At 39.9% G+C, this 25,731-nt stretch overlaps 1 protein-coding gene and 1 long non-coding RNA gene across 6 annotated transcripts in view; both read right to left on the reverse strand.

The window, feature by feature from the left end:
* LOC113600623 (uncharacterized) overlaps positions 1-8,200 on the reverse strand; it is a 38,876-nt gene extending 30,676 nt beyond the window's left edge. For 2 of the 3 annotated variants that reach the window (XR_008292577.1, XR_008292576.1), the window contains exon 1: positions 3,715-6,466. This is a non-coding gene — a long non-coding RNA (uncharacterized LOC113600623). Of the gene's footprint in view, positions 1-3,714; positions 6,467-6,849 lie in introns of those variants that run through there. The other variant, XR_008292578.1, reaches the window with a different exon arrangement.
* Positions 8,201-9,746: 1,546 nt separating this feature from the next.
* ATP6V1C1 (ATPase H+ transporting V1 subunit C1) overlaps positions 9,747-25,731 on the reverse strand; it is a 47,575-nt gene continuing 31,590 nt past the window's right edge. For all 3 annotated transcript variants that reach the window (XM_015078026.3, XM_053208102.1, XM_053208101.1), the window contains 7 exons: positions 24,607-24,705; positions 22,547-22,615; positions 15,301-15,393; positions 15,115-15,208; positions 12,963-13,060; positions 11,987-12,113; positions 9,747-10,656 (listed from right to left, as the gene is read on the reverse strand). In XM_015078026.3, coding sequence (XP_014933512.2) covers positions 10,561-10,656; positions 11,987-12,113; positions 12,963-13,060; positions 15,115-15,208; positions 15,301-15,393; positions 22,547-22,615; positions 24,607-24,705 — 676 coding nt within the window. In that variant the 3' untranslated portion in view covers positions 9,747-10,560. The remainder of the gene's footprint in view (positions 10,657-11,986; positions 12,114-12,962; positions 13,061-15,114; positions 15,209-15,300; positions 15,394-22,546; positions 22,616-24,606; positions 24,706-25,731) is intronic.

Raw genomic sequence — 25,731 nt, forward strand, 5'->3', positions numbered from 1 at the left:
CTTCAGCTCAGGTCATGACCTCGCGGTTCGTGGGTTCGAGCCCTGCGATGGGTTCTATGCCGAGAGCTCAGAGCCTGGAGCCTGCTTCGGATTCTGTGTTTCCCTTTCTCTCTGTCCCTCCACCACTCGCACTCTGTCTCCCTCTGTCTCAAAAATAAACATTAAAAAAAATTTTAAATTGGTGGACTTGAGTAAAGCAGATAGCTCTCCCTAATGTGGATGGGTCTCACCTAATCAGTTGAAGGCCTGAATGGAACAAAAGGCTGACCTCCCCCAAGTGAGCCAATTCTCCTGCCTCATGGCCTTCAAGCTAGGACATCAGCTCTTACTGGATCTACAGCAGTTTTGGCCTCTGGACTCAAACTGGGGCACTGACTCTGGAGATTTTGTACTTTCCAGCCTCCATAATCCTATGAGCCAATTCATTATAAGAAGTCCTTTTTGTGCTCGCTCGCGCGCACACACACGCGCGCGCGCGCGCACACACACACACACACACACACACACAGCTGACCCTTGAACAACACAGATTTGAACTGTATGGGTCTACTTACACACAGAGTTTTTTATAGTACAGTATTATAAATGCATTTTCTCTTCCTTACAATTTTCTTAGTACCACTTTCTCTAACTTGCTTCATTGTAAAGAATACAGTATATAATACATATAACATACAACATAAGTGTTAATCAACTGTGTATATTATCAGCAAGGCTTCTGGTCAACAGTAGACCAGAAGTTATGGGATTTAATTTAGTTATGTGCTTGGAGAATCAAAAGTTATACCCGGATTTTCGACGGCATGGGACAGGGTGAAGGGGGGCCTCTAACTCCCACGTTGTTCAAGGATCACATGTGTATCATACTGGTTGTGTTTCTCTGGAGACCCTGACGAATACACTAAGTATTTTATGATTTTATCATTCATTCACTCAACTTAAGAAAGGTCATGCAATGGCTAGTGACATGAATTTCCAGGCAACTAGGTTTTCTTTTCAACTGCAATCCCTACAGGAGAAAAGCACGCTCACTGGAAAGGGGTTCTTAAATGAAGAAAGAAAAAAGGAAGAGGGGCGCTTTGGTGGTTCAGTCCGTTAAGCGTCCAACTTCGGCTCAGGTCATGATCTTGCAGTTTGTGAGTTCAAGCACCACATCGGTCTCGGTGCTAAAAGCTCAGAACCTGGTGCCTGCTCCAGATTCTGTGTCTCCCTTTCTGTCTCTGTCCCTCCCCTGCTCATGCTCGTTCTCTCTCTCTCAAAAGTAAATAATAACATTAAAATTAAAAAAAAAAGAAAAAAGGAAGAAAGAATAAGCAGAATTACTACCAAGGTGAAACAGTCAAAATGGAACCCGAATGTTAAAAGAAAGCCTTTGACCAAACAAAATTAAGAAGAAAGAATAGGAGGTAAGACTAGGAAACAAAAAAAGGCAAAAAAAATAAACAATGGCATCGAAGCGGGGAACAAAAGAGGAGTCTAATACACGCTGCTGTTTCCTTACAAAGTTAGTGTGGGATTTAATGAGTTTCTGGAAGCTGATTAAACCAGGACAACACCATGTACCGGATTTCAGCTGCAGAGCTAACTTTCCCAGGCAGGAGGAACTGAAGCGCTATGTCTGCGTGTAAAGATAAGAGCGTTCCAAATCATTTATTTTAGAAAAGAATTTCTGACTCAGAGGCAAGCAGCCAACTAGATTCTGGAAAGCTCGGACTATGGAAAATTTGACACTTCCTTTCAGCATAAGTACCTATGACCCTATGACCCATTCCAGAACCGACACTAACACTTCTCGAGCAGTCCATTCATACACCCCAGGGTTCGTGTCTCTCCAAAGCTCTAGTATTTCTCCTGGAAGAACGTTAGGGGTCCGTTACAGCAGAGCCAAATGGATGCCTCCAATGACTTAAGAGGCAGAGGCAAGACAGAAATTAGAGCGGCAGCAATTTGCGTGATACTTTTCACTTCCTGTGTTAAGTTAGTGAGTGGGGATCATGGCCTCTTGTCTCCCAGCAGAAGGCTGGCAGTCTGAAGCAAAAAGACAACTTTCCCCTCTAAGGAGTGTGGAAGCGAGAAATTCAGACATATCAGAAAAATGAGGAAGAAACCAGAGTGTCCCTTCCATCCCCCAAAAGTCCCGTTGTCGTATGTTGGCTCTTACCAAAGGACTACTCTGTGACTAAATCAGATACAGCGTTAGCCAGTTATGTATCGAATGTGACTGAAAATGCCAACTTACTTTACAAACACGTGATAACCATGATCTTCAAGAAATCAGGGCAGTTGCAAAAAAAAAAACAAAAACAAAAAAACATCAATAAGCTTATGAATGGTTAAATTCTGCCTGGATCTTCACGGACATTTGCAGGACAGCATGAAGTATGTTTGCAAAACACTTTTCAAAAGAGTGACAAGGTGCAGAGCTCTTGGCTGCAGAGTCGGACACACTTCCTGGCATAGGGTACACTCCATTTGCCCATCCCCTGGATGAACCAGGAAGTGTGCTCGACTCACTACATTTCATGTACAGGAATCAGACAGTATGTGACCTTCGGGGTCTGGCTCCTTTCACTCAGCGCAATGTCCTCAAGGTTCAGCCAATGTGTTTGTGGCATTGATCGGGACTTTGTTCCTTTTTATGGCTGAGTATAATATTCCCTAGTGTGGACATATCATATTTTGTTTATCCATTCATTCATCATGGCCACCTGGGTTGTTTCCACTTTTTGGCTACAATAAATAATGCTGCTCTAAACTTTTGTGTACAAGCCTCTGTGTGGATCCAGGTTTTCAATTCTCCTGGGTATATAAACCTTGGAATTGCCAGTCACATGATCCTGGTGGGTTTTTAATGAAGGAATTTGCCTTCTAAATAGATGTACCTAAAGGGAAACGAATTTCAATTCGCGTAAGCTGGAGGAGGACCAAACAAGAAACGAAAACCAACTAGTATAAAAAAGAATACTAACAACCAAATGGCTGTTAGCACGTTGAACCCCCTCCTCTATCCATGTACTTTGCCAAAACTCTGAACATACCATGAGGTTTAAATGCTCACAATAATCCTACAGTGTTATCATAATTATCCCTCTTCTACAGATGAAGAAATGGAGTCAGCCCCAGGGTGGCAGGCTGCCCAGGACCACACCCGGACCCAGCCGCGGCAGATGTGGCCAGGAGAGAATATACCACCAGAGTATTCGTAACAAACACCCATGGTCTAAATTCCCTCGTCCAAGAAACTCCAGACAAAATTCAAGACAAACCTAAAGCAATACCCCGCTTTCAAAAACACACAGAAAGGCTAAATTAAAAAGAAGGAAAAGAATCCAATATGCAAAAGGGGGCTTTGTGAGTCCCATTGTGATCAGGATTTGTGAGCAGTGACCAGACAGTCCTCTAGGGTGATCTGAAGGTGAGTGGAGAGGGGATAAAAAAGCCAGTTAGGAGGCTGTCAAAACAGACTGGGGGAAGGAAGGGCTGGAGACTAGGGGGCATGGGGAGAGAACCTCCAGAATGCCTGAGTGCCTGGCCGCAGAGGTGGGAGCACGGGGCTGGAGGGAGGGGCTTGCTTTCCGACTGCACTCTGTCCTCCCTCGGCCAGCTGTCCTGCAAATGGTGCCACTGGGCTCAGGAACCAGGCAAGACCCAGGCCACCATACCGCTGATGAAAACAACCCGCAGACAGGTACTGTCCTCTCGTATATAACTCACCTCTTTCCCTGTACACTGTCCCTCTTCTTGCTAGAGACCTGGACCGCTTCACTGTTTTACGAACTTCTTAAATTCCTAAAGACAATCAACAGAGACAAATAAGAGACAGGTTTCAAGAACCTATGCTGAGCATCTCCTTGAGGTCTCCCTACAGAGCCTGGCATAGCGCATGCCCTGCACACAATGAGTGCTAAGTGAGCACTGACTGACAGAAGAAAGTAGGTCCCCATCAGAACCACACAGCTGTGTTTCCAATTCTGCTGATTCAATATTTCCCATCAGAAACAGCTTTTGGTCTTTCAATATTGCAACCAGTTTACCCTCATGCACACACAGGCACAAAGTACACGTAGTTGTCTTTTGTGATCAAACTGAAAGCTGTGTGTGTAGCCATCTGAGGCACATCAACAATGACTCAGAAAGCAATCCCTTCCTTGTTTCTCAAGCTGGCAGGGAAATTAAGTCTGGAAATAAGAGTGAATAGAAGCTAGGCTGGCTCTGCCAGTTATTGGAACAACAACAACAAAAAAGCCAAAGGACATGGGACACACTGGAAACTAAAAGGCAAAATGGCTCACTACCTGAGCCTGACCAACTGGGCCTGTGCTGGCTGATGCAAGAGCCACTAGCCACAGGTAGCTATTTACATTAACCAAGTAAGATTAAAAATACACTTCCTCGGGGCACCTGGGTGGCTTGGTCGGTTAAGCGTCCGACTTCGGCTCAGGTCACGATCTCACGGTCCGTGAGTTCGAGCCCCGCGTCGGGCTCTGTGCTGACAGCTCAGAGCCTGGAGCCTGTTTCGGATTCTGTGTCTCCCTCTCTCTCTGCCCCTCCCCTGTTCATGCTCTGTCTCTCTCTGTCTCAAAAATAAATAAATGTTAAAAAAAAAAATTAAAAAAAAAAATACACTTCCTCACTCACACCAGTCACATTTCAAGTGGACTACAGCTCATATGGGGGAGGCTACCAGCCTGGGTGGTACGGACACAGAATGTCCATCATCATAGAAATTTTTTGTGGACAGTGCTAAACCAGATTAACTGTGTGGTCATATCTGGAGGCAAAAAAAAAAAAAAAAAGTCTATTCTTCACTCACTGACTGATATTATATAGGTTGATAGGTTGACTTTTATGGATAGATATCCTCAAGTATGTTTTCAGACTTTTGATTTCACAGATCAGAAATTACAATACTTTTTCTAATCTGGGGTTGTCAGTCTCAGTGCCTTTTTCCTGCCCAGCATCACATCCCTGGTACCTAAAACAATACCTGATTGATGGTATGTGCTAGAAAGCTGTCTGCTGAATAAATGAACATATGTGCACACAGGTGGACAGACAGGTTGTATATATCCTTACTTTTTGCATTTTATCTTTGGTGAAAACTGTCACTGGCTGGCACTAGTCACCTCAAGGTATTTGGGTTCTAAACACTGGTTCTATACACAAAGCGCCTCATATACACACACACACAGGTTGGATTAAGTCACAAAATGAATACAAGTTGTCTAGAATTTTCTGAGACCTTTATATGAATAAATGCTTGTAACAAAATATTCCAAATCAGAACATTACCTAGTTTTTGCGGGCTTCTCTAAATTGACTGTATGTTTCGTAAACAAACCATGAAGGGGAGTTGGGGGTTAAACTACCTGTTTGCTTCTAGATGGCACCAGAGCGCCCTCTTGTGGTGAAATATAGTACCTGTGTAGTCACAATTTCTTTAAAACAAAAAACAAAAAAAAGTGACTTTCTGGCTTCTCACATTAAAAACTGGACTGACCTGTACCTACTCTGAGAATCAACCCAACTATGTACCAAGATAGTTAAGATCTGGCAAGTTGTAGTGGTGATAAAAGGTAATTTAAGAATGATTTGTCACAGAACCATCCAAAGAGGTCATCCACATACCTAGGAAACAGCAAAATACATCAAAGCTGCTCTCTGGATTTGATATTCTGGATAGCTTCTGTTCATCCTCTGGTTAAAAAAAAATATTTTGAAGTTCAAATATATACAGTTTTTCCTTTTTCAGTCTGAAATCAACAATTATCTTTGCTGCACCCAACTGTTTTCACTTTTTTCTTAATATCCTCTTGTTTCCTCATACAAACCATTCTCTGAAAATCTGTTTTGGTTGTTCTTTTACACTCTTATAAGCAGTGATAAATCATTCCCAAAGTGGGTTTTCATATAAAGGATAGAAATGTGATTCTGGTCACTTTAGGTTATTTTTGCAAATTTCAATTTGATATTCTATGGCCTTGCCAGGGTAGAAGACACCTGCATTCATCAGTTTCTGCGGAGGCAGAACTTTCTGGTTCTGCTGATTAATAATAATGTAGAATGCTTCTTTAGGTGGCAGAGTAGCAAAGCTGATTTATCCTTAATGATCCTATTGAGTATTGTCTGTGAGAAAGAGAGAAGAATCACTATTTGAACGAGACCCCAACATGCTCCCAAATCCTAAATCAACAACCCTATCTGGGGGTTCAGAGGAAAGGTCTTCCAAAGGTGGTCTCACTTAGCTGGCTGATCACCAGCATCCGAGTCTCTTGGGTGTTTGTTAAAAATGTAGATTATTCGGGGCGCCTGGGTGGCTCAGTCGGTTAAGTGGCCGACTTCGGCTCAGGTCATGATCTCGTGGTCCATGAGCTCGAGCCCCACGTCGGGCTCTGTGCTGCCAGCTCAGAGCCTGGAGCCAGTTTCAGATTCTGTGTCTCCCTCTCTCTGACCCTCCCCCGTTCATGCTCTGTCTCTCTGTGTCTCAAAAATAAATAAACGCTAAAATAAATAAATAAAAATTTAAAAAATTTTTAAAAAAATGTAGATTATTCTTCAGACCTATGCAAGACTTACCACATCTCTGTGGAGTATGGCAACGAATCTGCATTCTTATTAAATTCCCCCAGTAACAACCATTACGGATCTAATCAATTTCACTATTAGGCAAACTGTCAGGAAATCTGTTTGTGTTTGCTCACTACTGCTTCATTTTAAACTTTCTTCTTCTTGCATTATCTTGACCATTCTTGGTGCGAAGTAGTTGTCGTTTCTCATCAGTTTCACTTTCTTCTCTAGCTAACCACCCCACGAGCTATCCCCTACTGCCGATCAGTTCCATGGCGTTACCTTGTTCCCTTTTTCTCCAAGTCACGGGGCCCGGATGAAAATCTGTTCTAAGGGTGAATCTGCTGGTAAATAAAATAGTTCTGGTGGGTTATATTTTCTAAAAAGGCCAGAATTACATTCATATTAATCTAAAGCTATCTAGGCTAGAAAAATAAAGACCCTAAACAAGTTTACTTTACTGAAACGGTTAAACTTCAATTTACAGACAACTAAGTTACCATAGTTTTCAATGTACTTCCCCTAGAACATAATATTGTTACAGATCTTCTAGTAGAAACCATCTTTTACTGATGCTAATAGATAAAAACAACCATTTTTTTTTTCTACAGAGCAAGGCTTTCATTATAGGCTATTCTATAATATGTGTATGTATGGTTTTTAACCTAGTGCATTTGTTATTTCTTTAAAAAAGGGGGGTGGGGAGGGTGCCTAAAGAGAATAAAGGAGAATAACCTCATATCTAGATCAATTTCTTGTTATCTTATTTCCAACATTTGGGACTATTTAATTTTGAAGTGAGAACAAAGGAAAGTTTACATTTGCTGAGTATTTGTGATGCACAAAGTATTACTTGAAAGGTATTACTTGGTATGTCCTTATTTAAAAAGCTGCATGGGGGTCTGTTCCATCCAGACCACATGGTGTCTGCCTAAGAACAACTTTAGCAGGTAGGAAAACCTTCCAGGTCGAATTACCTGAGCTGCTGAAATTAGCATACAACAGCTAGACACATCATGACCCGTCACCAATGAAAACGTCTGGGCTCCCAAGTTCCTGCCAAACACCAGCGCAGTTTACTATCTCATGAACTACACTTAATTGCCTTTTCTATATCGTGACCTTTTGGGGTGAAGGTGAAGGAATATGTCTGGCTCACTCCTACAGGACCCAGTAGAGGGCAGGAGGCATGATATGGACAAAAGAGCCCAGCAGTCAGAAGTCTTCAAGACTTCTTCAAGAGCTCAAGTTCTGACTCCAACTCAAAATCTGAGATCTGAGAAACCACTACAATGCTTTGCCTCTAAGCCTCCACAAGTAGAATGGGGACCACCAGTCCTTCCAGCACAAACAACACAGGGAAGGGGTGAGGCAACAAGTGTTGAGAGCACCGGCGGAATGGTCTCTGACAGACACCCAACAAATGTCTAATGAATGTCAAAGTTATCTGAGCTCTGTCTCAGAGAACCAGCAGCCTCTGAAGCAAACAAGGCAAAACAGTAGGAAGAGTCCCTTCCCAGGAACGGTGGCTGCCATCACGGGTGTAAAAACTTCAATGCAGACTGAAGCTCAGAGACCCACACTGCTTTAACATTATGCTACGTACACAAACTCTACTCACCCCACCACACACACACACACACACACACACACACACACACACTCGCGCGCGCGCACACACTTCCTTCCTTCCATCTTCAGACTCCACAATGTCACAAATCTCGAAATTCTCAGATTAAACACGGGTGAAAAGAAGCTACAGGCACTCATCCAGGATGGTGAGTATGTGCATCTAATAAGCTCTCTCCCCAGCCACCATTCAAAGCACTACGTGTGCAGGGGGGAATCTATTTCAGTCAGCACAGCAGCCCTATGAGGTGGGCACTCAGGTTGTCCCCAGTCTATGAAGGAGGGACCGGGGTGTGGAGATGCAGGGCTCATCAGTAGCAGAAGTGGGCCTGGGCTCCACAGCTACACTCTCAGCCACTCTGCCTCCCTGACAGAAATTACAGTGAAAGTTCCCAAGTTCCAAATGTACGCTGGGATTTTAAACTTGAAATAATCCCTACCTACATGGGTCAAAACATGTTACAGTGCAAGTAAAACCTTAAAGTCATCACGCAGGCCTACCAATCTTTTACTGTACTTGTCAAAACACATCCCCGACCCCAGATTATGCCCATTGTACAGATACTAAGACTCAAAACGACGCTTGCAACAGAAGGCAGAGAACCAGAATTTTCTGATATCAAAACCAAAAATTTTCAGCTGCCTCTTATCCAAAGGAAAATTGAAAATAAAATCTGCATTCTGAACGTGTCTTAAATTTAGAATTCTGACAGATAACTTGGCAGTTCGTGTCGAAACTTTAAATATACATACCTGTGACCTGTGAACCCCAGTCCCAAGGTCTTGCATATGGAAATACTAATACAGGTAAACAAAGTATTAGAAGGATGTTTACTGCAGCAGTGTTTGTTAAGAGCAAAAGCAAAAAATAACCTGTATAGTCATCCAGTCAGCTATATTATGGCACAAATACATGATGGAAAACCATGCAGCCAGTTAAAAGAAACTGAGGTAGCTCTAGACAGATGGACCTGTAGCTATTCTGGATATTACTAGTAAGCAAAAAAGCAAGTGACGGAATATATGCGGTCTGATCCTACTTTTATTTAAAAATAAACTGTTGGCGTGTGTGTGATATACATGTTGTGGAAATCTAGTAAAAGGCCTGGAAGAATACACAAAAACTTCCTTAAGAAGAAATGTGAGAGGCAGGAAGGGTCATCTCTCATTGTTTACTTTATAAAAGTCTGAATTTGAAGTTAATTTCTCTTGAAATAACAATATAAATTTTTGAAGTAGAAAGTATTTGGAAGGTTAATTTCTAGAAGGAATAGAATAGGTTAGAAATGCCCTTACAACAGAAACTTCTCTCTCCCATGTGCAAGCCTGGGAGTGCACAGGAAGGCTCGCACTGCCACAAAACCCACTTCTAAAAGTTCCTTCAGGATGTGAAACTAAGTCACACCATTTCAGAGATTTTTAAAACTAACACTGCCTCTTTTCAGACCATGTCATCAATGACATATATGTCAAAATGAAGCCTTTTATCACAAATCTTAAGAAGGAAACCTGTAAAATAAGGACTTACACAACACAAATGACCGAAACCGCACAGTTTTGCTATACTTTATTCAAAGTTGGCCCTTCTCTTAATTTGAGCGAACTCAAAGTCTAGTGTCCAAATGTAAATATCCGTCATATGTTGAAAAATAATCTTTACATTTGTGCTGGGACCCAGATTTGGCACACTTAAATCATACCCGAGTCAGACCCAAATGGTCGACACTCCATACATAACAAAACCCTGCAAGTGGGACAGCAAGTTAGCTACAATATCATTTATCAAACTCGCAAACTCAACTGTCACCTTCCAAAGTTACACACACCACAATGCACCTTTGCACAGGTCATTTTATTCTCTCCTGTGGGTGTCAACAGTGCTCACAGATTGTAATTTGAAACATTCAGAAAGCACATACCTGAATATTGTCACATTTCTTTACATCATCATTCAGTCACTATTAAACAATTATGTCTACTAAATACAGTGAACAAAATGGTATAAACGTTTACCATTCCCTTGTAAACAAGGTTTTTGTGCACAACAGTAACAAATGGAATTAATGCATACCACAATGAGGAAAGACCTTGTCTTTAAATAAACTATTCTGTTTATAAATAAACTCTGATTTTTTTTTTTTTAGTACACATTTACAGACCTGATCAATAAAAAGAAATAAGACATCTATTCTCCTTGAACAAGAAAATACTGAGAAATGGACCACTACAGAAGAACTCACCTAGGAGAGGGGGGTCAGAAGCAAGCAAAGGACAATAGAGAGTTAAAAGTACTGTCATACTGTAACCTATTTCTGTTAGAATACACCAACACAAGGACAGGATTGTCTGGGAAGGAGCTCTTTTTTACTTGAATTCCAGCAAGTTGCAATCAATCTTGTAGTACACATAGGGGTAGTATTCCTGCTGACTCAGGTTTAAGCCTGGAATATCCATAGGAGCCTATGGAAAAAATCAGAATTATTCAATGAAATACTCACAGAAATCAAAAAAAGAAGAAACTAAGTATTACCATTCACCTTCCTATTGAACACCTACTGTGGGCTAAGTTTGTATGTTTACCCTAATTTAATCTGAGTTAGGCATTATTACTCCTATTTTGCCAATGAGGAAACACAGTAAGTAGTAAAGCCAGATTTAAGCATTGACTCCAAAGCCTGTAGGTGTTTAACCATAATCCTACCAATGGATAAAATTTTTAAAAATTTTTAAATCTCAGGTTTGGGATATTGGGTTTATGGGACATATGGCTTATAAAATGTTGAACAGAAGTAAACCAAGCATAATTTTAATGATATCACTTACTATTTTAAATGTTTTAAAAATGTTTTCATTTATTTTTGAAGGAGACAGAGACAGAGCATGAGCGGGGGAAGACCAGAGAGAGAGAGAGAGAGAGAGAGAGAGAGACAGAATGCGAAGCAGGCTCCAGGCTCTGAGCTGTCAGCACAGAGTCCTCCTTACGCGGGGCTCAAACTCACGAACTGTGAGATAATGACCTGAGCCAAAGTCAGTCGCTTAACTGACTGAGCCACCCAGGCACCCCTGATATCACTTACTATTTATGCATGTTTTAAGAATACACTGGTAGGAAATTATGTATCAAATAGTTGGACATCATTTTTTATTGATAATGTAGGAAGTAATTTCCTTCATTTTCTTCTATCAAGAAAAACTGACTTTCCATGGGTTCTAACTAATGCAAATGTGAGTGACATACTACCATCCTTAAAACGAAAAGAAAATCAACAAGGTATTTGAAATAAAAATATGAAATAAAAGCCCACTACAATTTTAAACGGCAAGAACAAAAACACACGTATGTTGTTTATATCCTCTGTTTAAAAGAAGATATAAAGACACCCGTTTAGAAAACTGACAGTTCCCTTTAAAATGCTCCTCTATTGACTTCGCTACTTCTACCAAATACAGTTAAAATAACTACTTATTTTCTTCTTCTCTGCCATTTATTAACTTTTGTAAACAAGTGTATCACTGGTTGCTTCTTTATTTCTACAGCTATGAACATCTGATCTATAGCAAGATAATGACTGCCTTAGAAGCAAAGCACTGCTCTAACTAGTATAAAACGGTAAACAATGTAAATTACTTGCTATGTTTAGCTAACAAATTAATGGAGAATCTCAAAGCGATTAAAAAAGATAGATTAAATAATAGGATATTTACTATCCCTTTTCTATCTCCTTCCAATAATTTTTTTCTGAAATTAATTCCAGTTCCTACTCTAATAAAATACCGAATAAGTACTTACATCAATAATAGCTGCCGCACTGCTGTCTAGATGTTTATACAATTCATATAATACTTCTCTTAGTTTCTTCATTGTTTTCTTATTGGGCTGAAGGAGCATTGCTTGGAAGTTCACGGGCAAGCCATACCTTATCATGAAGCAAACGTGTAGTGTGTAACACAAGTAAACATATAAACAGACTTTTGTTTCAAAGCAAATATTCTCATACTCTTCTTTAATCACAGTTAATAGAGAGAGGGTACCTCGTTTTAATGATCACCTTTGCAAGTTCAGCTAATTATACAAAGAAACTCAAATCTTCTCTGGTCCTCACTGTCCACTAGAAATCTTTCCTTAAAATGAGAGCCAATTGTCTACTAGGAATTATTTTTAATTACTCTTCAGTTTCTAAGGTAATCTATGAATGCCCCCAGCAAATAGCAATAATATGTACACTTAGTAGACACCTTCATAATAATAAACATAATTACTCACATCTTGAAAAAAACCAATGAAATTTACAAAGAGTGAGCATGGCTACAGGCAAGTATCTTGAACTATTTCTAATATAAGCAAAATGTACAGAGGATCACAAGATTATTGAGATTTTTAAGTGTCTCAAAATAAAATATTTTAGGTTAATATGAAACAATGATTTCAAATAAGTCACCAATACACTGTGTACTAAACTACCTATAAAACATACAAAAGATCTTCTTTTAAGCAAACATTGGCTGAACAGTGTATAATTTACTTTTAGCTTAACTACACAAGAAAAGAATCAGGGAGTACAGCAGCATGGACCACTTTTTCTAATCCTGGTATTAAGGACAAGACTAACACGCACGTGTGATACTGCCGATCTCTCCCTCATAGTTGTCCCTTCGGTTTCTCGGCTGCAATTTCCCATCACTGGACTGTGTGTTATAACAAAGAGGCCAATGTAAAGGGATCTATGACCCCTTCAATTTCAAGTTTCTTAATTAACTTTCTTTACCTTAAGACAGACTCAACAAAAACTCTCAACGCTTTCACATGAATCCACGCAATAAACGCCTCACTGAAATTTACTTTCAGCCACCGTACAAGTGGTCCCTATAAAAAGGAAAAAAAATTAACACAAATTTAGTATAGAAATGGCAATTAAAATTGACAAATCAAATATTTTTATTTTATTTTTTTAAACATTTTTTTAATGTTTATTCTTTGAGAGAGAGAGAGAGCACACGAGGAGAGGGGCAGAGAGACAGAGACATAGAATCTGAAGAAGACTCCAGGCTCTGAGCTGTCAGCACAGAGCCCAACAAAGGGCTTGAACTCACGAACTAGGAGATCATGACCTGAGCTGAAGTCAGATGCTTAACCGACTGAGTCACCCAGGCGCCCAACAAATCAAGTATTTTTAAAGGAGTGACTATCTAGTAAGAATCTACAAGAAAATCAAATCACATTATAATTCTTTTTTAAAAATGTTTCATTATTCTCATCATCTTGGATGCTTCATCTTCAATAAAATTAAAGGGTTAGTCACTACTCTATTACCTCAGTAGACAATTCACAGAACCTACTCACTACACAGGAAAAGACATACATTTTAATGAAAGTAATTTAAACTGATACAGAATACAGATGTGCCCTATGCTTGAAAACCAAAATACAAAAACCTGGATGTATTATGCAATACATTTCAGACATTTAAAATAGAACTCAATTTACAAACAACTTCTCAGCAACAAGGACAAAAAGTTATGCAATAAGTCTTTTTTTTTTTTTTTAATGTTTATTTTTGAGACGGTGTGCACAGAGGGAGACAGAGGATCTGAAGTGGGCTCTGTGCTGACAACAGAGAGCCCAAGGCGGGGATGAATTCATGAACCGTGAGACCATGACCTGAGCTAAAGTCAGATGCTTAACTGAGTGAGCCACCAGGCACCCTGCAATAAATCATTTAATACCTATCCCTAGGTCTTAATTTTTTCTTTTGTAAAATCAGGGATGTTCATCTAGATCTCTTAAACCTCTGCACATTCCAAACTTTTAAAGATTCGATTACATTAAGTTCTTTTTGAACTTAAAGTATTCAGTATGATTTCCAGTATTAAATAAAAACACTTCTTCAAAGAAACAGCTTTCAAATAACTCAATACTGCCTCTCAATACTTAAAAGACATACATGATCAGTTCAGCTAAGTTATTTAGACAACATCATTAGGCTCATTCAATGTACCAACCAATTAATTTAAGGAAAAAGGATCATAAGACAAAGTGAAAAATCTTTGGTTAAAATATCTGTTCTTTAAAAGGGTTTTGGTCCTTCCTAACAAGTTGGTTTTACTGGGCATTACTTGGTTAGGGTTAGTTTTATCCCAAATGAGATGATATGGTTTATAAAGTACCTAGGAATAATTTCAAATGGGATTTGCTTTTATTTCTTCTTGCATTTCAAGAGAAATCCATTTTCAGTCATTCTTCCCCTCCCAGACAAGCTTTTTGTCTTCACAATAATCCAGCACTTCAAAGATGGCAAGGAAGTTGACACCATCTTCCGTTTTCACAATTCTATTCCCCTTCCCCATTTTGCCCAGAACATACTAGAACTCTCCAGTGGTTTAAATACCAATTGCTTCAGTATAAGATTGCAGCATTAAAAAAATTTGCCTCAAGTCAAAATTCTTACTGAAAAAGAAAGAATACTATTTAATTAAAATAATCGCTCACTACAGAGGCTTTAACACTGTATTTAAAATTAATTCCTGATAGGGATTTAGATGGAATAATTAAAGGTATGGATTTCAAGATAACTATTCATAGATCGAAGTTTGTTTAGAGATAATAACCAGGGGCGCCTGGGTGGCTCAGTGGTTAGCATATGACTCTTGATTTTAACTCAGGTCATGCTCTCACAGTTCATGAGTTTGAGCCCTGCGTCGGGCAATGCACTGACAGCGTGGAGCCTGCTTGGGAGTCAGTCTCTCTCTCTCAATAAATAAATACACTTAAAAAAAAAAAAACTATTAAAATAGAAAAAATAACTAAAACCAAGTGTCTGAAAAGTAAAATCAGAGTTTTCTTTTAAATAAAAAGAAGAAAGCAGTGCTGCCCTCCTCTTTTGCTTAACACTGATAATACTGAATATTAACAACACATACAAACTGCTTTTTCTTGTCAGTAGAAAGCCTGTTCATTTCTTCTTTATCTGCTTTCATCTCTTCTTCATTATACTGGAAGTCACGAACGATGAATCTAAATTTTGGGGGGTGGGGAGAAAACCAAAATTGTCCACTCTGTGTATATAGGTAATCAACAAATTAAAAATCAAAAAATAATAACCTTACTTGTTTTCCCTGGCTTTGTGTCTGAAGTCATCAACTGCCTTCCTAAACAAGGTGACATTGCAAAGGTAACTGTCTTGGTCCTCTGAGAGTACACTATGGGGGAAAAAAAGTCCATTTAAAGTTTGATATTTATTCCTCTCTTTCACACTGAGGGCAGACTTCACAAACAGGAGGAGGAGGAACAGTAAAGGGCAGCAGCCCTTCTTCCCAAACCACCTCAATGCTAACCATCTGTGTTTACGATTTTTTATTTACAATGCCTTCACAGCCCTATGTTACATTTACCTCTCTCTAACCCAACAAAATCCAACATTAACTCAAATGAAGTGTCCAAACTCTAAGGACCATGCTTTTCCATCTGTAACAGTGCCAGGCCGGCTGAGGCAAAACCAGGAGCCAGTTTATTTCCAGAGTTTCCCTGCTTTCTTGCAATAAGTACCTTCTTCTCTTCTGGAAAACAAATTCTCTCTCTCTCCAGCCCAACACAGCCCACTGAGGCCTGGCCCACCCTCTCTGCATTGCCAGTACCTGCTACCACAGATCTTTCCTTTGTCTCCCTCCACATCTTAACTCAAAAACTGACAAATGCAACGGTCTAAACAACTTCTGACGCATCTCAGATTTTTTTTATGCATCGCAGGGCTTCCTTCTAGGCTCTAGAAGATCCCAGCAGCGAGGTCAGAACTTCCTCCAGTCACAGTTCCCATGGACATCACTGGAATGACTTTTCTAGACATGATGGGGAAATTTTAACTACCACATACATTTGAAATGCCTGGGGGAAAGACCCACTGATTGGAAAAGCAAACTTCACAGTTCATGTATACTATGATCCTGATTTGGCTTTCAAAACTTACCTACAGCTACTTATGTACAGAATCCCATGTATGAGGTCTATGAAGCTATACACTGAATTGTTCCAACAGTGATGATGGTGGGGCAAGAGAATCACTTGGTGGTGGGTGGCGGGGCGGGGGACGGGGGTCTCTTCTCCTTTCTATCTTTCCTGTATCGGGTTGTTTTTTTTTTTATTTGTTTAGTTTTTATTTACAACATGGTACTTCTAAAATCAGAAAAAAATGTTTTATAAACCTGAGGGAGTGATTTTGGAATTCAAAGATATTTTACTAAATAAGGGGGTGGGGAGGGGGGGGAAAGTTTAGCTTTCCCAGGAAGTCTAAGAACTGCCTGATTGGCAGTTAATTCAGGAGGCAACTACAATGCTTTAATGCAGAATGACTACAAGAACTGAAGCCACTGATTCTCAGTCTTCCTCTCCAGCAATAGGCCCAGCAGGTGCCTCTGGGAGGAATGGCTACTGTCATCACTGACACAGACAGAAACTCAGCTACTGTGGATTTAGAACATTTAAACTTCCTTTTAAAAGGTGCCCTCTCTGGCTGGCTCAGTCGGCAGAGCGTGTGACTCCTGATCTTGGGGTTGTGAGATTCGGCCCCACGTTGGATGCAGAGATTACTTTAAAATAAAAAATAAAATTTAAAAAAAAAAAATTTTTTTTTTTTAAATGAAAGGTGCCCTCTCAAAACGATTGCCCTTAGTTCCTGCTCCCAGTGACTATCAAATCCAAAGCAAGGCAGCTACCAAGTGGACAGAACTTAATAAAAAAACCTTTAATGATCTTCTGGTCTACCAGGCTTGACTCTAATATGCACACTGTGACCAAAAGAAATCCAAATCCAACCTGACAGGCTACTACAGACCCCTAACAATATCCCACCACTGTCACAGTGATCTTTTAAATTCATATGGTACTCTGCTGTTTTAAAGACCATTTCAAAAGCGCCTGATGTCTGACATGCTCTGAGACCATGAGCAGGGTGTCTATTACGCAGGCTCCTCTGTCATGTAGAGACCTAGGTCACGTCGAAGTTGTTTGGTGTCTTTAAAATCCTTATGATGAAGGGAGCCAGGATAAAAATTCAGTCTTATTTTAGGACTAAATCCTGCTGTGCTACCTTATTAAGAAAAAAATAAATAGAAACCATTTAGTTGCTTTTCCTTCCTATCCCCAGGAAAGAGATTTCTTAAAATCTTATAAAAAAAACCAACCACGTGTCCTTGGTACGTACAATGGAGTTTCAATCATTTAACATGTACTCAGCCTCAAAAACAAAACAAAAACCACATACCACCACCACCACAAAACCACGTACTGAGTCTCTCTATAAACATGCACAGCTCTTGCTACGTATTAGGAATAAAACTAGGGGGTGCCTGTGTGGCTCAGTCAGTTAAGTGTCCAACTCTTGATTTCGGCGCAGGTCAGGATCTCATGGTTTTAAGCCCCGTATCAGCCTGTGCACTGACAGTGTGGAGCCTGCTTGGGATTCTCTCTCTTTCCCTCTCTCTCTGTCCCCTCCCTCACTTGTGCTTTCTCTCCCAAAACTAAACTTTAAAAAAAAAAAAAAAGGAACAAAACTAAGACAAAGTGGTTCTCTGACCTCAAGACACGGGTCTAATAAAGGAAACAGAAAGAAACAAGTAACACGATACAGAGTTGTCAGTGTATCAGAAGATATATGTGACATATTGGGGCAAAAAGGGAATTAATAACTTTATCTCAGGGGCACCTGGGTGGCTCGGTCAGTCAAGCGTCCCACTTCAGCTCAGCTGGGGATTGCACAGTTCATGAGTTCAAGCTCCATGTCGGGCTCTGTGCCGACAGCGTGGAGCCCGGAGCCTGTTTCGGATTCTGTCTGCCCCTCTCTCTGCCCCTCCCCCACTCATTCTCTCCCTCTCCCTCTCCCACTCTCTCACATAAATAAACATTAAAAAAATAATTTCAAAAACCAACTTTACCTCAGAGAACATTAAAGAGTTTCACAAAAGCAGTGATGCCAAGTGGAAGTCTGAAAGACAGGCAAAGAAGAGAACATGCCAGTAGAAGCCCATATGCAAACGCATATAGGTGTGGAATAGCATGGTGCATTTGGGGAACTGCCAGAAAGAAGTGTAGCTGGAACACAGGATACGAAGGGGGTGTGTGTGTGTGTACACACACGTGCCAGTAACAGACTGGTACACCACAAAAATGAAAATGGCAGCAATGCAGGAGACTGATGAGAAGAAGAAAATATTGGAGATACGGAGCCCAGATAATGGCAGTTACAATAGGCCAGGCAAGAGATGGGAGTCTAAACTAAAGCAATATTAGTAGCTATGGGAGTGGGGGGGGGGGGGGGGGAGGAACAGCTTTAAGTTGGTGGACCCGTATGAATTGTTGGTATCTGACCACTTTTGACCTACAAAATAGCAATTTCATATGGTTCAACCAAATGCTACGGATGTTAGAAATAACACAGCTGGTTAAATTGGGGTGGGGGAGGGAGAGGGAAGAGTTCGAAATGAAGGACTCCCATTTTCTCGTTTGGTAACTAGGCAGATCTTGCTCCCACACACACAAGGGAGATGGGCGACTGAGGCTGAGGTTGGGGGGACAATGTCCTATGGTAGTTACCGACGTACAGACATGTGCAGTGCCCGAGAAATCCAGGCGTGTAAGTCCGAAACTATGGGGATCACCAGGCCACAGACGGAGATTTCAGGGTCCCAAAGCCGCAGGCAGAGGCCAGAGCCCTGGGGGTGGTTGAAAAGGCGCTGACAGAAGAACAGGTTGTCCCACTAAGACAGAAGAGCCCAAGTCCACTAGCCAATACTCAGGGCTACCGGATTCCGTCTCACTCATGCAATTCAGGCATAGAAGCCAGGAGGCTGCATTACAGGCTAATGAGGGGAGGAAGTCACAGGAAGTCACAGGGTCCAGAGACGATGGTGCATGCAGGACAACAGTTAAAGTGATGACTTCAGAGTCCGGGTTCAGCAGGAGAAGCAGCATGACTGGAGGAAATCAACAATGTCAATGTAAAGGGGTGGACTAGAGTATGTGGACAAGGTCAAAGAGGAGGTTCTGTCACAGTGGAAAAAAAAAAAAACAGAAAGAAGGCTCTGGGTCAAGAGCTGGATTACAGGTTCAAGCCTTTCTAAAAGTAAAGCCTTTCTAGAAGTCAGGGATGTGGCAAGGGAAGAGCATGCAAAAATCAAGTGGAGTTGGAGATCTGTGAGTAGCAGGGATCAGGGAGCTGACAAGCCAAAAGCTGGAGGGATTTCAAACCAAGCCAAAACAAGCAGTGACCTTAAGTGATATATGAGACCAAGGTATAGAAACAAAATGAAAACCAGAAGGAGAGGAAAGAGGTAAGAAAGTACCATCTTTTCATGATTAAACATGGACGTAAACACTTCCCAGATGTGATGCTGGCTAGGAACTGGCCAGGAACAGCCTAAAAAGGAGCTCAGTTTGGCTTAACTCAGCTTGCCTAAGTTCTACTAGATTCAAATAAATGACCCAAACACACTCCCTTCTTTTAGTTCTATCACAAAGAAGTAGCAGCACTATCTTCACACAGATGTAACCAGGCCTGAAGGAAACGTCAACATTTTCCAGGTGTTTCACGGCACTTTCAGTAACCCATGTGAGTGGCCGTGCTTCTGGAGCTCACTGAACTCTGCCTGCCACTTCTGATTTCTTAGTTCACTCCTAAGACTCAGACCTGCCATCTTCTCTGTCCCCTAACCAATCTTCCCATGTCACTGCAGGGGCATCTCTCCTGCTTTTCTTCATAAAAGTTATCTTTGCAAGCCCAGCTATACAACCCAAAGGAAACTTTTCTCTGCACAAGTTTTTTCTAGGCTTTCCTAGCTACATTCCTCTAGCCCCCTGAACACCAATCTCAGTGAAGAACCAATGCATTTGTGGTACTGCTTCCAAAAACACAGAAAAGGCAAAAGCTAACTAGCAATTGGACCTGGTCAGACTATCTTCACAAGCAGAAGTACATAAAAAAGAAAACTGGTAACCCTAAGTACCACTTAGGTGGTGAAAAACACCTCTCTTTGAGCAGGCTTTCCAACAAGAAGCAGAACAGCAGCCAGCCTCCACTTCTTTGGCCGTAACTTTGCATGGCATTTACACGCATCCCTACACTTATCTACACAACAGTGGCATGGCTCAAAGTCTGCAATAATTTTAAGAGTTAAGTAGAAAATTTTGCAGATAGCAAGATTCTAAGGTTTTTTTTTTTTTTTAAGTGACATTGTTTCCTTCAGGTTTGAAGACAGTATTTTTCAATCCATTCTCCTACCTCACAATTCCACTCTCCTCTTCACTGCTCCCAAGTAAGGACTTACGTACCAAAAAGCGACAAGTGAATGCATTACTACTCACAAAGGACTTAAAAATAAAGCACTTAGAACAATTACTACCACACAGCAGCTACTCAAAAATGTTAGTTACTATGATCAGCAAAAAAAAACCAGCATCAAGTCCTAGAGTTCTTTCCTGAACAACGGACAAAATTCCAGACTAACCCACTACAGCCTGTCTGTCCCCCACGAGTGAATCGTGCTATTCACGGTGCCGGCTGAGATGCTGCTGTTCTTGGGGACTAAATTTAAAAAGCTAAGCCTCACGGCAATGGTTCCAAATGTCTTTTGAACTGAGAAAAAGGTAGAACAGATGTTTCCACCGACTGCTGGTCAGGGAGTACTTATCTGTCATTCAGAAGACAGGTGTTGTCTACACTAAACCATTCCCACCTGGCATTTTTTCCTCTAAACTACTAAATTAATCTTCAAAAGATGTAATATTTTTAGAAGTAATATTTTAGAAGTAATATTTTTAGAGTCCTTCTTTCAGAGTAAATCAGAAACATGTCTCTACACCACTCTTCTGGACCTTAGGCCTGGCATATATACAACTTGTGAGGACATTCCATATGCACTGGGTCCGTAGTCCCCTCCTTCCCCTGCCTCTTGGACACCAAGTCAACCTCTTTGGCTTTAATGGCCTACAGAGTACAAAGGCATATGCAGTTGTTATTTGTCAGCTTCAGTGGAAAACTAATATGAAGACACCACCTTGGTCTTCAGTTTGCCATGTGAAGGGCTGGTGTGTGAACAGAAAGCATTCCCCGAAATGGGAAAAAAAAAAAAAAATTGTGATGAGCAGAGGTTTGTGGTTTAGTTCTCAAAAAATCAACGTTCATGAAACTACAATAATCATATGACCTCATGTTCTGTATACCTTATCAAGCCTTAAAACAACCTCATAACGTGTACTGGGAAGGTACTATGCTTTTTTTACAAAGAAAATGAGGCCCAGAGAAATTAAGCCTTACCCCAGGTCACACAGCAAGTTGGTAGCAGAACCAGCAATAGAACTCAAATCCCTGGGTCCAGTACTCTATTATACTAAGCTACCTCCCATATAAAAACTGGAAAAGCAAACACTTCATGGGCCCAATCTCACTAATACCACTTCTTTACTATCTGCTATACCTTCCTCTCACCACATGTTGCCACCTCTTGAGGGGTATCCATACAAAAGAATCCTTGGGCAATACATATATACTGTATTTAATACTTCCTCGGAGAACACCCCTCGTGGAATGATAGAACACAGGAAAAAATGACAAGGTAGTGTCAACAGTATGAGCCCTAATGTTAAAAAAACCTGACTTTTAGTCCTAACTTTGTCACCGGACACTAATACAGCCAAATGCAGCCATATGCCTTAGATAACTATTTAATTCTTCTTGCATTTTTACTTCTTTATCCACAAGAGCGATAACTGCTCCAACTACTTCACAGAATTGTTGTAAGTATCAAATTAGATAATGTATATTAATCTATAAATTTAAAATGCAAAATTTTTAATGGAAAATACAGATTACACAGTCTCTATGCTCACTGGAAAGTGATGGTGAGTATTTACAGAACAACATGGTACTCTAGCAGCCATTTTGGTACATTTCCTTTGCAAGAGAAATGAATGGCAGACACATAGTAGGTATACAATAAATACCGGACAAAACATTTTCAGAAGGTGGCACAGCACAGCAGAAAAAGTACCACACCAGTGACCCAGGTTCTAATTCTAGCCCTGCCATTAATGAGATGTGTGACTCTGGGCAAATCACTTCACCTCTGCGGCCTCAAACTTCTACATCTATAAACATGAGTGAGTCGATCATATTGTACAAAATCCCCTTCAGGTCTATGATCGTGATAACTAGAGTTGGCGTAACTTATTCATGAGGTGAAAAAGATGGTTCTGAAACCATAAATTTACCACAAAGAAAAGGTAAAAAGATATTTCCTAACCCAACATCCCAACTATAAAAGGAATTCTAGGAAAGCAACAGGTTTTACAAAGACTACTACTTACTTGCTAGACCTTGGAACTACCATTTCAGCTAGTGTTTCATACTGCTTAATCCAGTCGTTGTGGTTTAACCTGCAAAAAAGGTACAGTAAGTAGTGGAAAAGAAAAACAAGTCTTACCTCCTGCCATGTTGAGACAGAAAAAAATATGGGACAAACAGGAAATTCAACTAAAGTATACTTCAAATCTATGTCACACACAAAATTCAAGTTTCCTACTGAGAATGAATTTCAAATACAGTGAGCAGTGAAGCAAGAAATACAGTTCACCACTCTCTTACATCCAGTAACTATTGCAAAAGAGGCACATCCTAGAACTAAGTTTGGAAAGGTAGTAAAGCAAAGTATACATTCTAAATTACCTTCAAACTTCAGAGTCAATAATGCATTACCTCATTAAAAATAAATAAATTCAAAGGCCATACTGAAATCACTATCATTTCTGTTCACTGGACATTATGAAGGGCTGGATCAAACTATTTACCAAAAGCACAAAGTACCAGGAAGTATTGAGTAAATTAAGTGACAGTAAACCATGCTCCATAGAACATTGTGCAACAACTTTCTCTACAGACCAACGGATTTTGGGGGTGTGGGGAGAGAAGGTTATGTTTGCAATATAAAGAACTACAGGATTTATAGGTCAGGATAGTGACTAATTCATCATGGAAGGTGCCCCAGGTCCTAGGTTTCAATTATAGCGAAGAGAAAACTATAAAAACGTCTGATTTTAAACACAAATTTTCAATAAAAATAGAGACAAATCTTTTATCTGCACAAAGGTTATTTTCCTACATGCATAAAAACATAGACACACAGAAATTTATTATAAAAAAACAGTGCTCTATAGTATTCTGAAGTTAGGGGAGAAAAGCAGAAGTCAGATGATAGTGTAGCCACAGTAAATTCAACGGAGGTGCTTTCCCATCCTTTCCAGGAGGCATCATTTTCTAATACTCCCCATTTCGTAACCAGATAAAAAAAATGGAGAGCACAGCAAAGGAAGAATTCGTACACCGATACTGTGAAGAATCCCCAACTTTTCCACCTCAGTTTGGATCCTCCAAAGATTCCCTGATAGCAAGACTTCAGTTCAAGTCAGAAGTGAAATCATTAAGTGTTTCTCTCTCATAGACAAACATGCACACAGAGTTCTAATTCTTCCTATGAGTATCGAAAGGCCTCATTTTATTAACAATGATCAAATGTTAATTAACACAGAAGACCTAATCTAAAGATTTCAAAGGGTTATCTAACCCAGCAAACTATGCCGAGAGCCTGCAACTGTTTTTGTAAACAAAGTTTTACTGAAACAGAGCCACATCCATTCTGTAGGTACAGTGTATGGCTGCTTTCAGCTACAACCACGAAGTCGACATGGCAAAGGTGAGTAGCTGTAACACAGACCCTATGGCTTGCAAAGTGTAAAATATTAACTATATGGCCCTTTACAGAAAAAATTTGCCAACCCCAGATCTAATCTATCCTTTGCTTCTTAAAGGGCTTAATTCATCCTAACCAATCATAAAGATTTTTCACAAGGGCCACCTGGCTGGCTCAGTTGGTTAGGCGTCCAACTCTTGATTTCAGCTGAGGTCACGATCTCACAGATTTGGGAGTTTGAGCCCCACATTGGGCTCTTCAAGCTCCATACTTTCTCTCCCCATCTCTGCCTCTCCTCCTCTCTCTCTCTCTCTCAAAATAAATAAACTTAAAAAAAAAAAAAAGATTTTTTAGAAAAACAAAAGCTTCCTACTCCGAAAAATCTAAAATCTATATTTTTTTAAAAATCTAATAATTTAGCATTATTTAATTTTTAAATAAGCCAACTCTACTAAGCTGCAAAATTTGATTTGGAATCTCAATTTATAATTGATGTCTCCATTATCAGATTACGAACTAAACTCTACTTACATGCCACCTGAGTACATGTTAGTTGATGGAATGAATGACAACGTAATAATATTCCCTTTACAATTGAGTTCCATGGAAAACTTCAAATTACAGTATCAGACACTAACATTTTTTTAATATTTTAACAAGCAAAAGTAATAAAAGACATACTTGGGAACCACGACCAGTAATGTGACGAGATACTCTGAATCAAGAACAAAGTCATCCTTCTTCACAATTTCTGCTAAACTTCTAGTTAGCAAACTTCCTCTGAGGAGTAAGAAAAAAATAATCAGGCTGATCATGTCTCCATAACATAAGAAGTATCAGGCTAATTACATTCACATCTACTATGTGTACACCTCAAGAGACTGATTAGTCTTAGGTAACGTTTCTACTTTGTAAGAAGACTAAATTTAGCTGAGTATTTCCCACCCTCACTATCAAAGAAATGCTACCATTTATCAATATTTGCCTCTAGTATCTCCCTTTGTGTTTGCTTTAATTATTATAATTCAACTCTTCTCCTGATTACATATCTAGTACCTTGACTGGGCAAGTGTTATTCATTGTATGCCAATTAAAACCTATTTCATCATAATTACAAAATTACATCATCTAAGGACAATCTCTGATCTTCCTCCCTCTCCCCAGGTATCATCTGATCCTAGGCAATTTTGGTTAGTTAACCCAATAATCAAATCAGTCTTCATTTGGTCTCCCAGTACATTTCATAATGAAAGTGACTTGCCCTGTTTGTACCACTGATAGTATCCAACCAACTTTCCCTCTGGAATATGAATGTGTAACCTGAATAGTTAAACATTTGAAGCTACACTTGCAGTGGTCATACTACAATGAGATCAAGAAAACAAACGTGTCCTATTTTTGGAAAATCTAACATGTAAAAAAGCTAAACTTGGAAAACAGATAAACAGACAAATTACATTCTTTGATAGAATTATTCTTTGATAAAATTCAAATAGAATTCTTTGATAGAATTCTTTTAAGCAGCAGGTGATTGCTATGCAATTAAACTATGATTCGATTTGAAACAATTTTAGGCAATCTTTCAGTGAAAACACAAATGGATAAAGGGACAAATTAGGACCCAACTCACAAGTTTTATAAAACAAGAATAAATCAGCTTCATCTGTTTTGACTAGTCTGAATTAATAAATTTTTCTCCGTGAAGTGAAAAAACACCATTTTAATTATAGAAATAGCATAAACTGGAATTCACTAAACCCCAACAATAGCTCATTCAGCACTTGCCCAATTCTTAATATTCACATA

Source organism: Acinonyx jubatus, chromosome F2 (genome assembly GCF_027475565.1).
Source record: "Acinonyx jubatus isolate Ajub_Pintada_27869175 chromosome F2, VMU_Ajub_asm_v1.0, whole genome shotgun sequence".
Taxonomy (NCBI): domain Eukaryota; kingdom Metazoa; phylum Chordata; class Mammalia; order Carnivora; family Felidae; genus Acinonyx; species Acinonyx jubatus.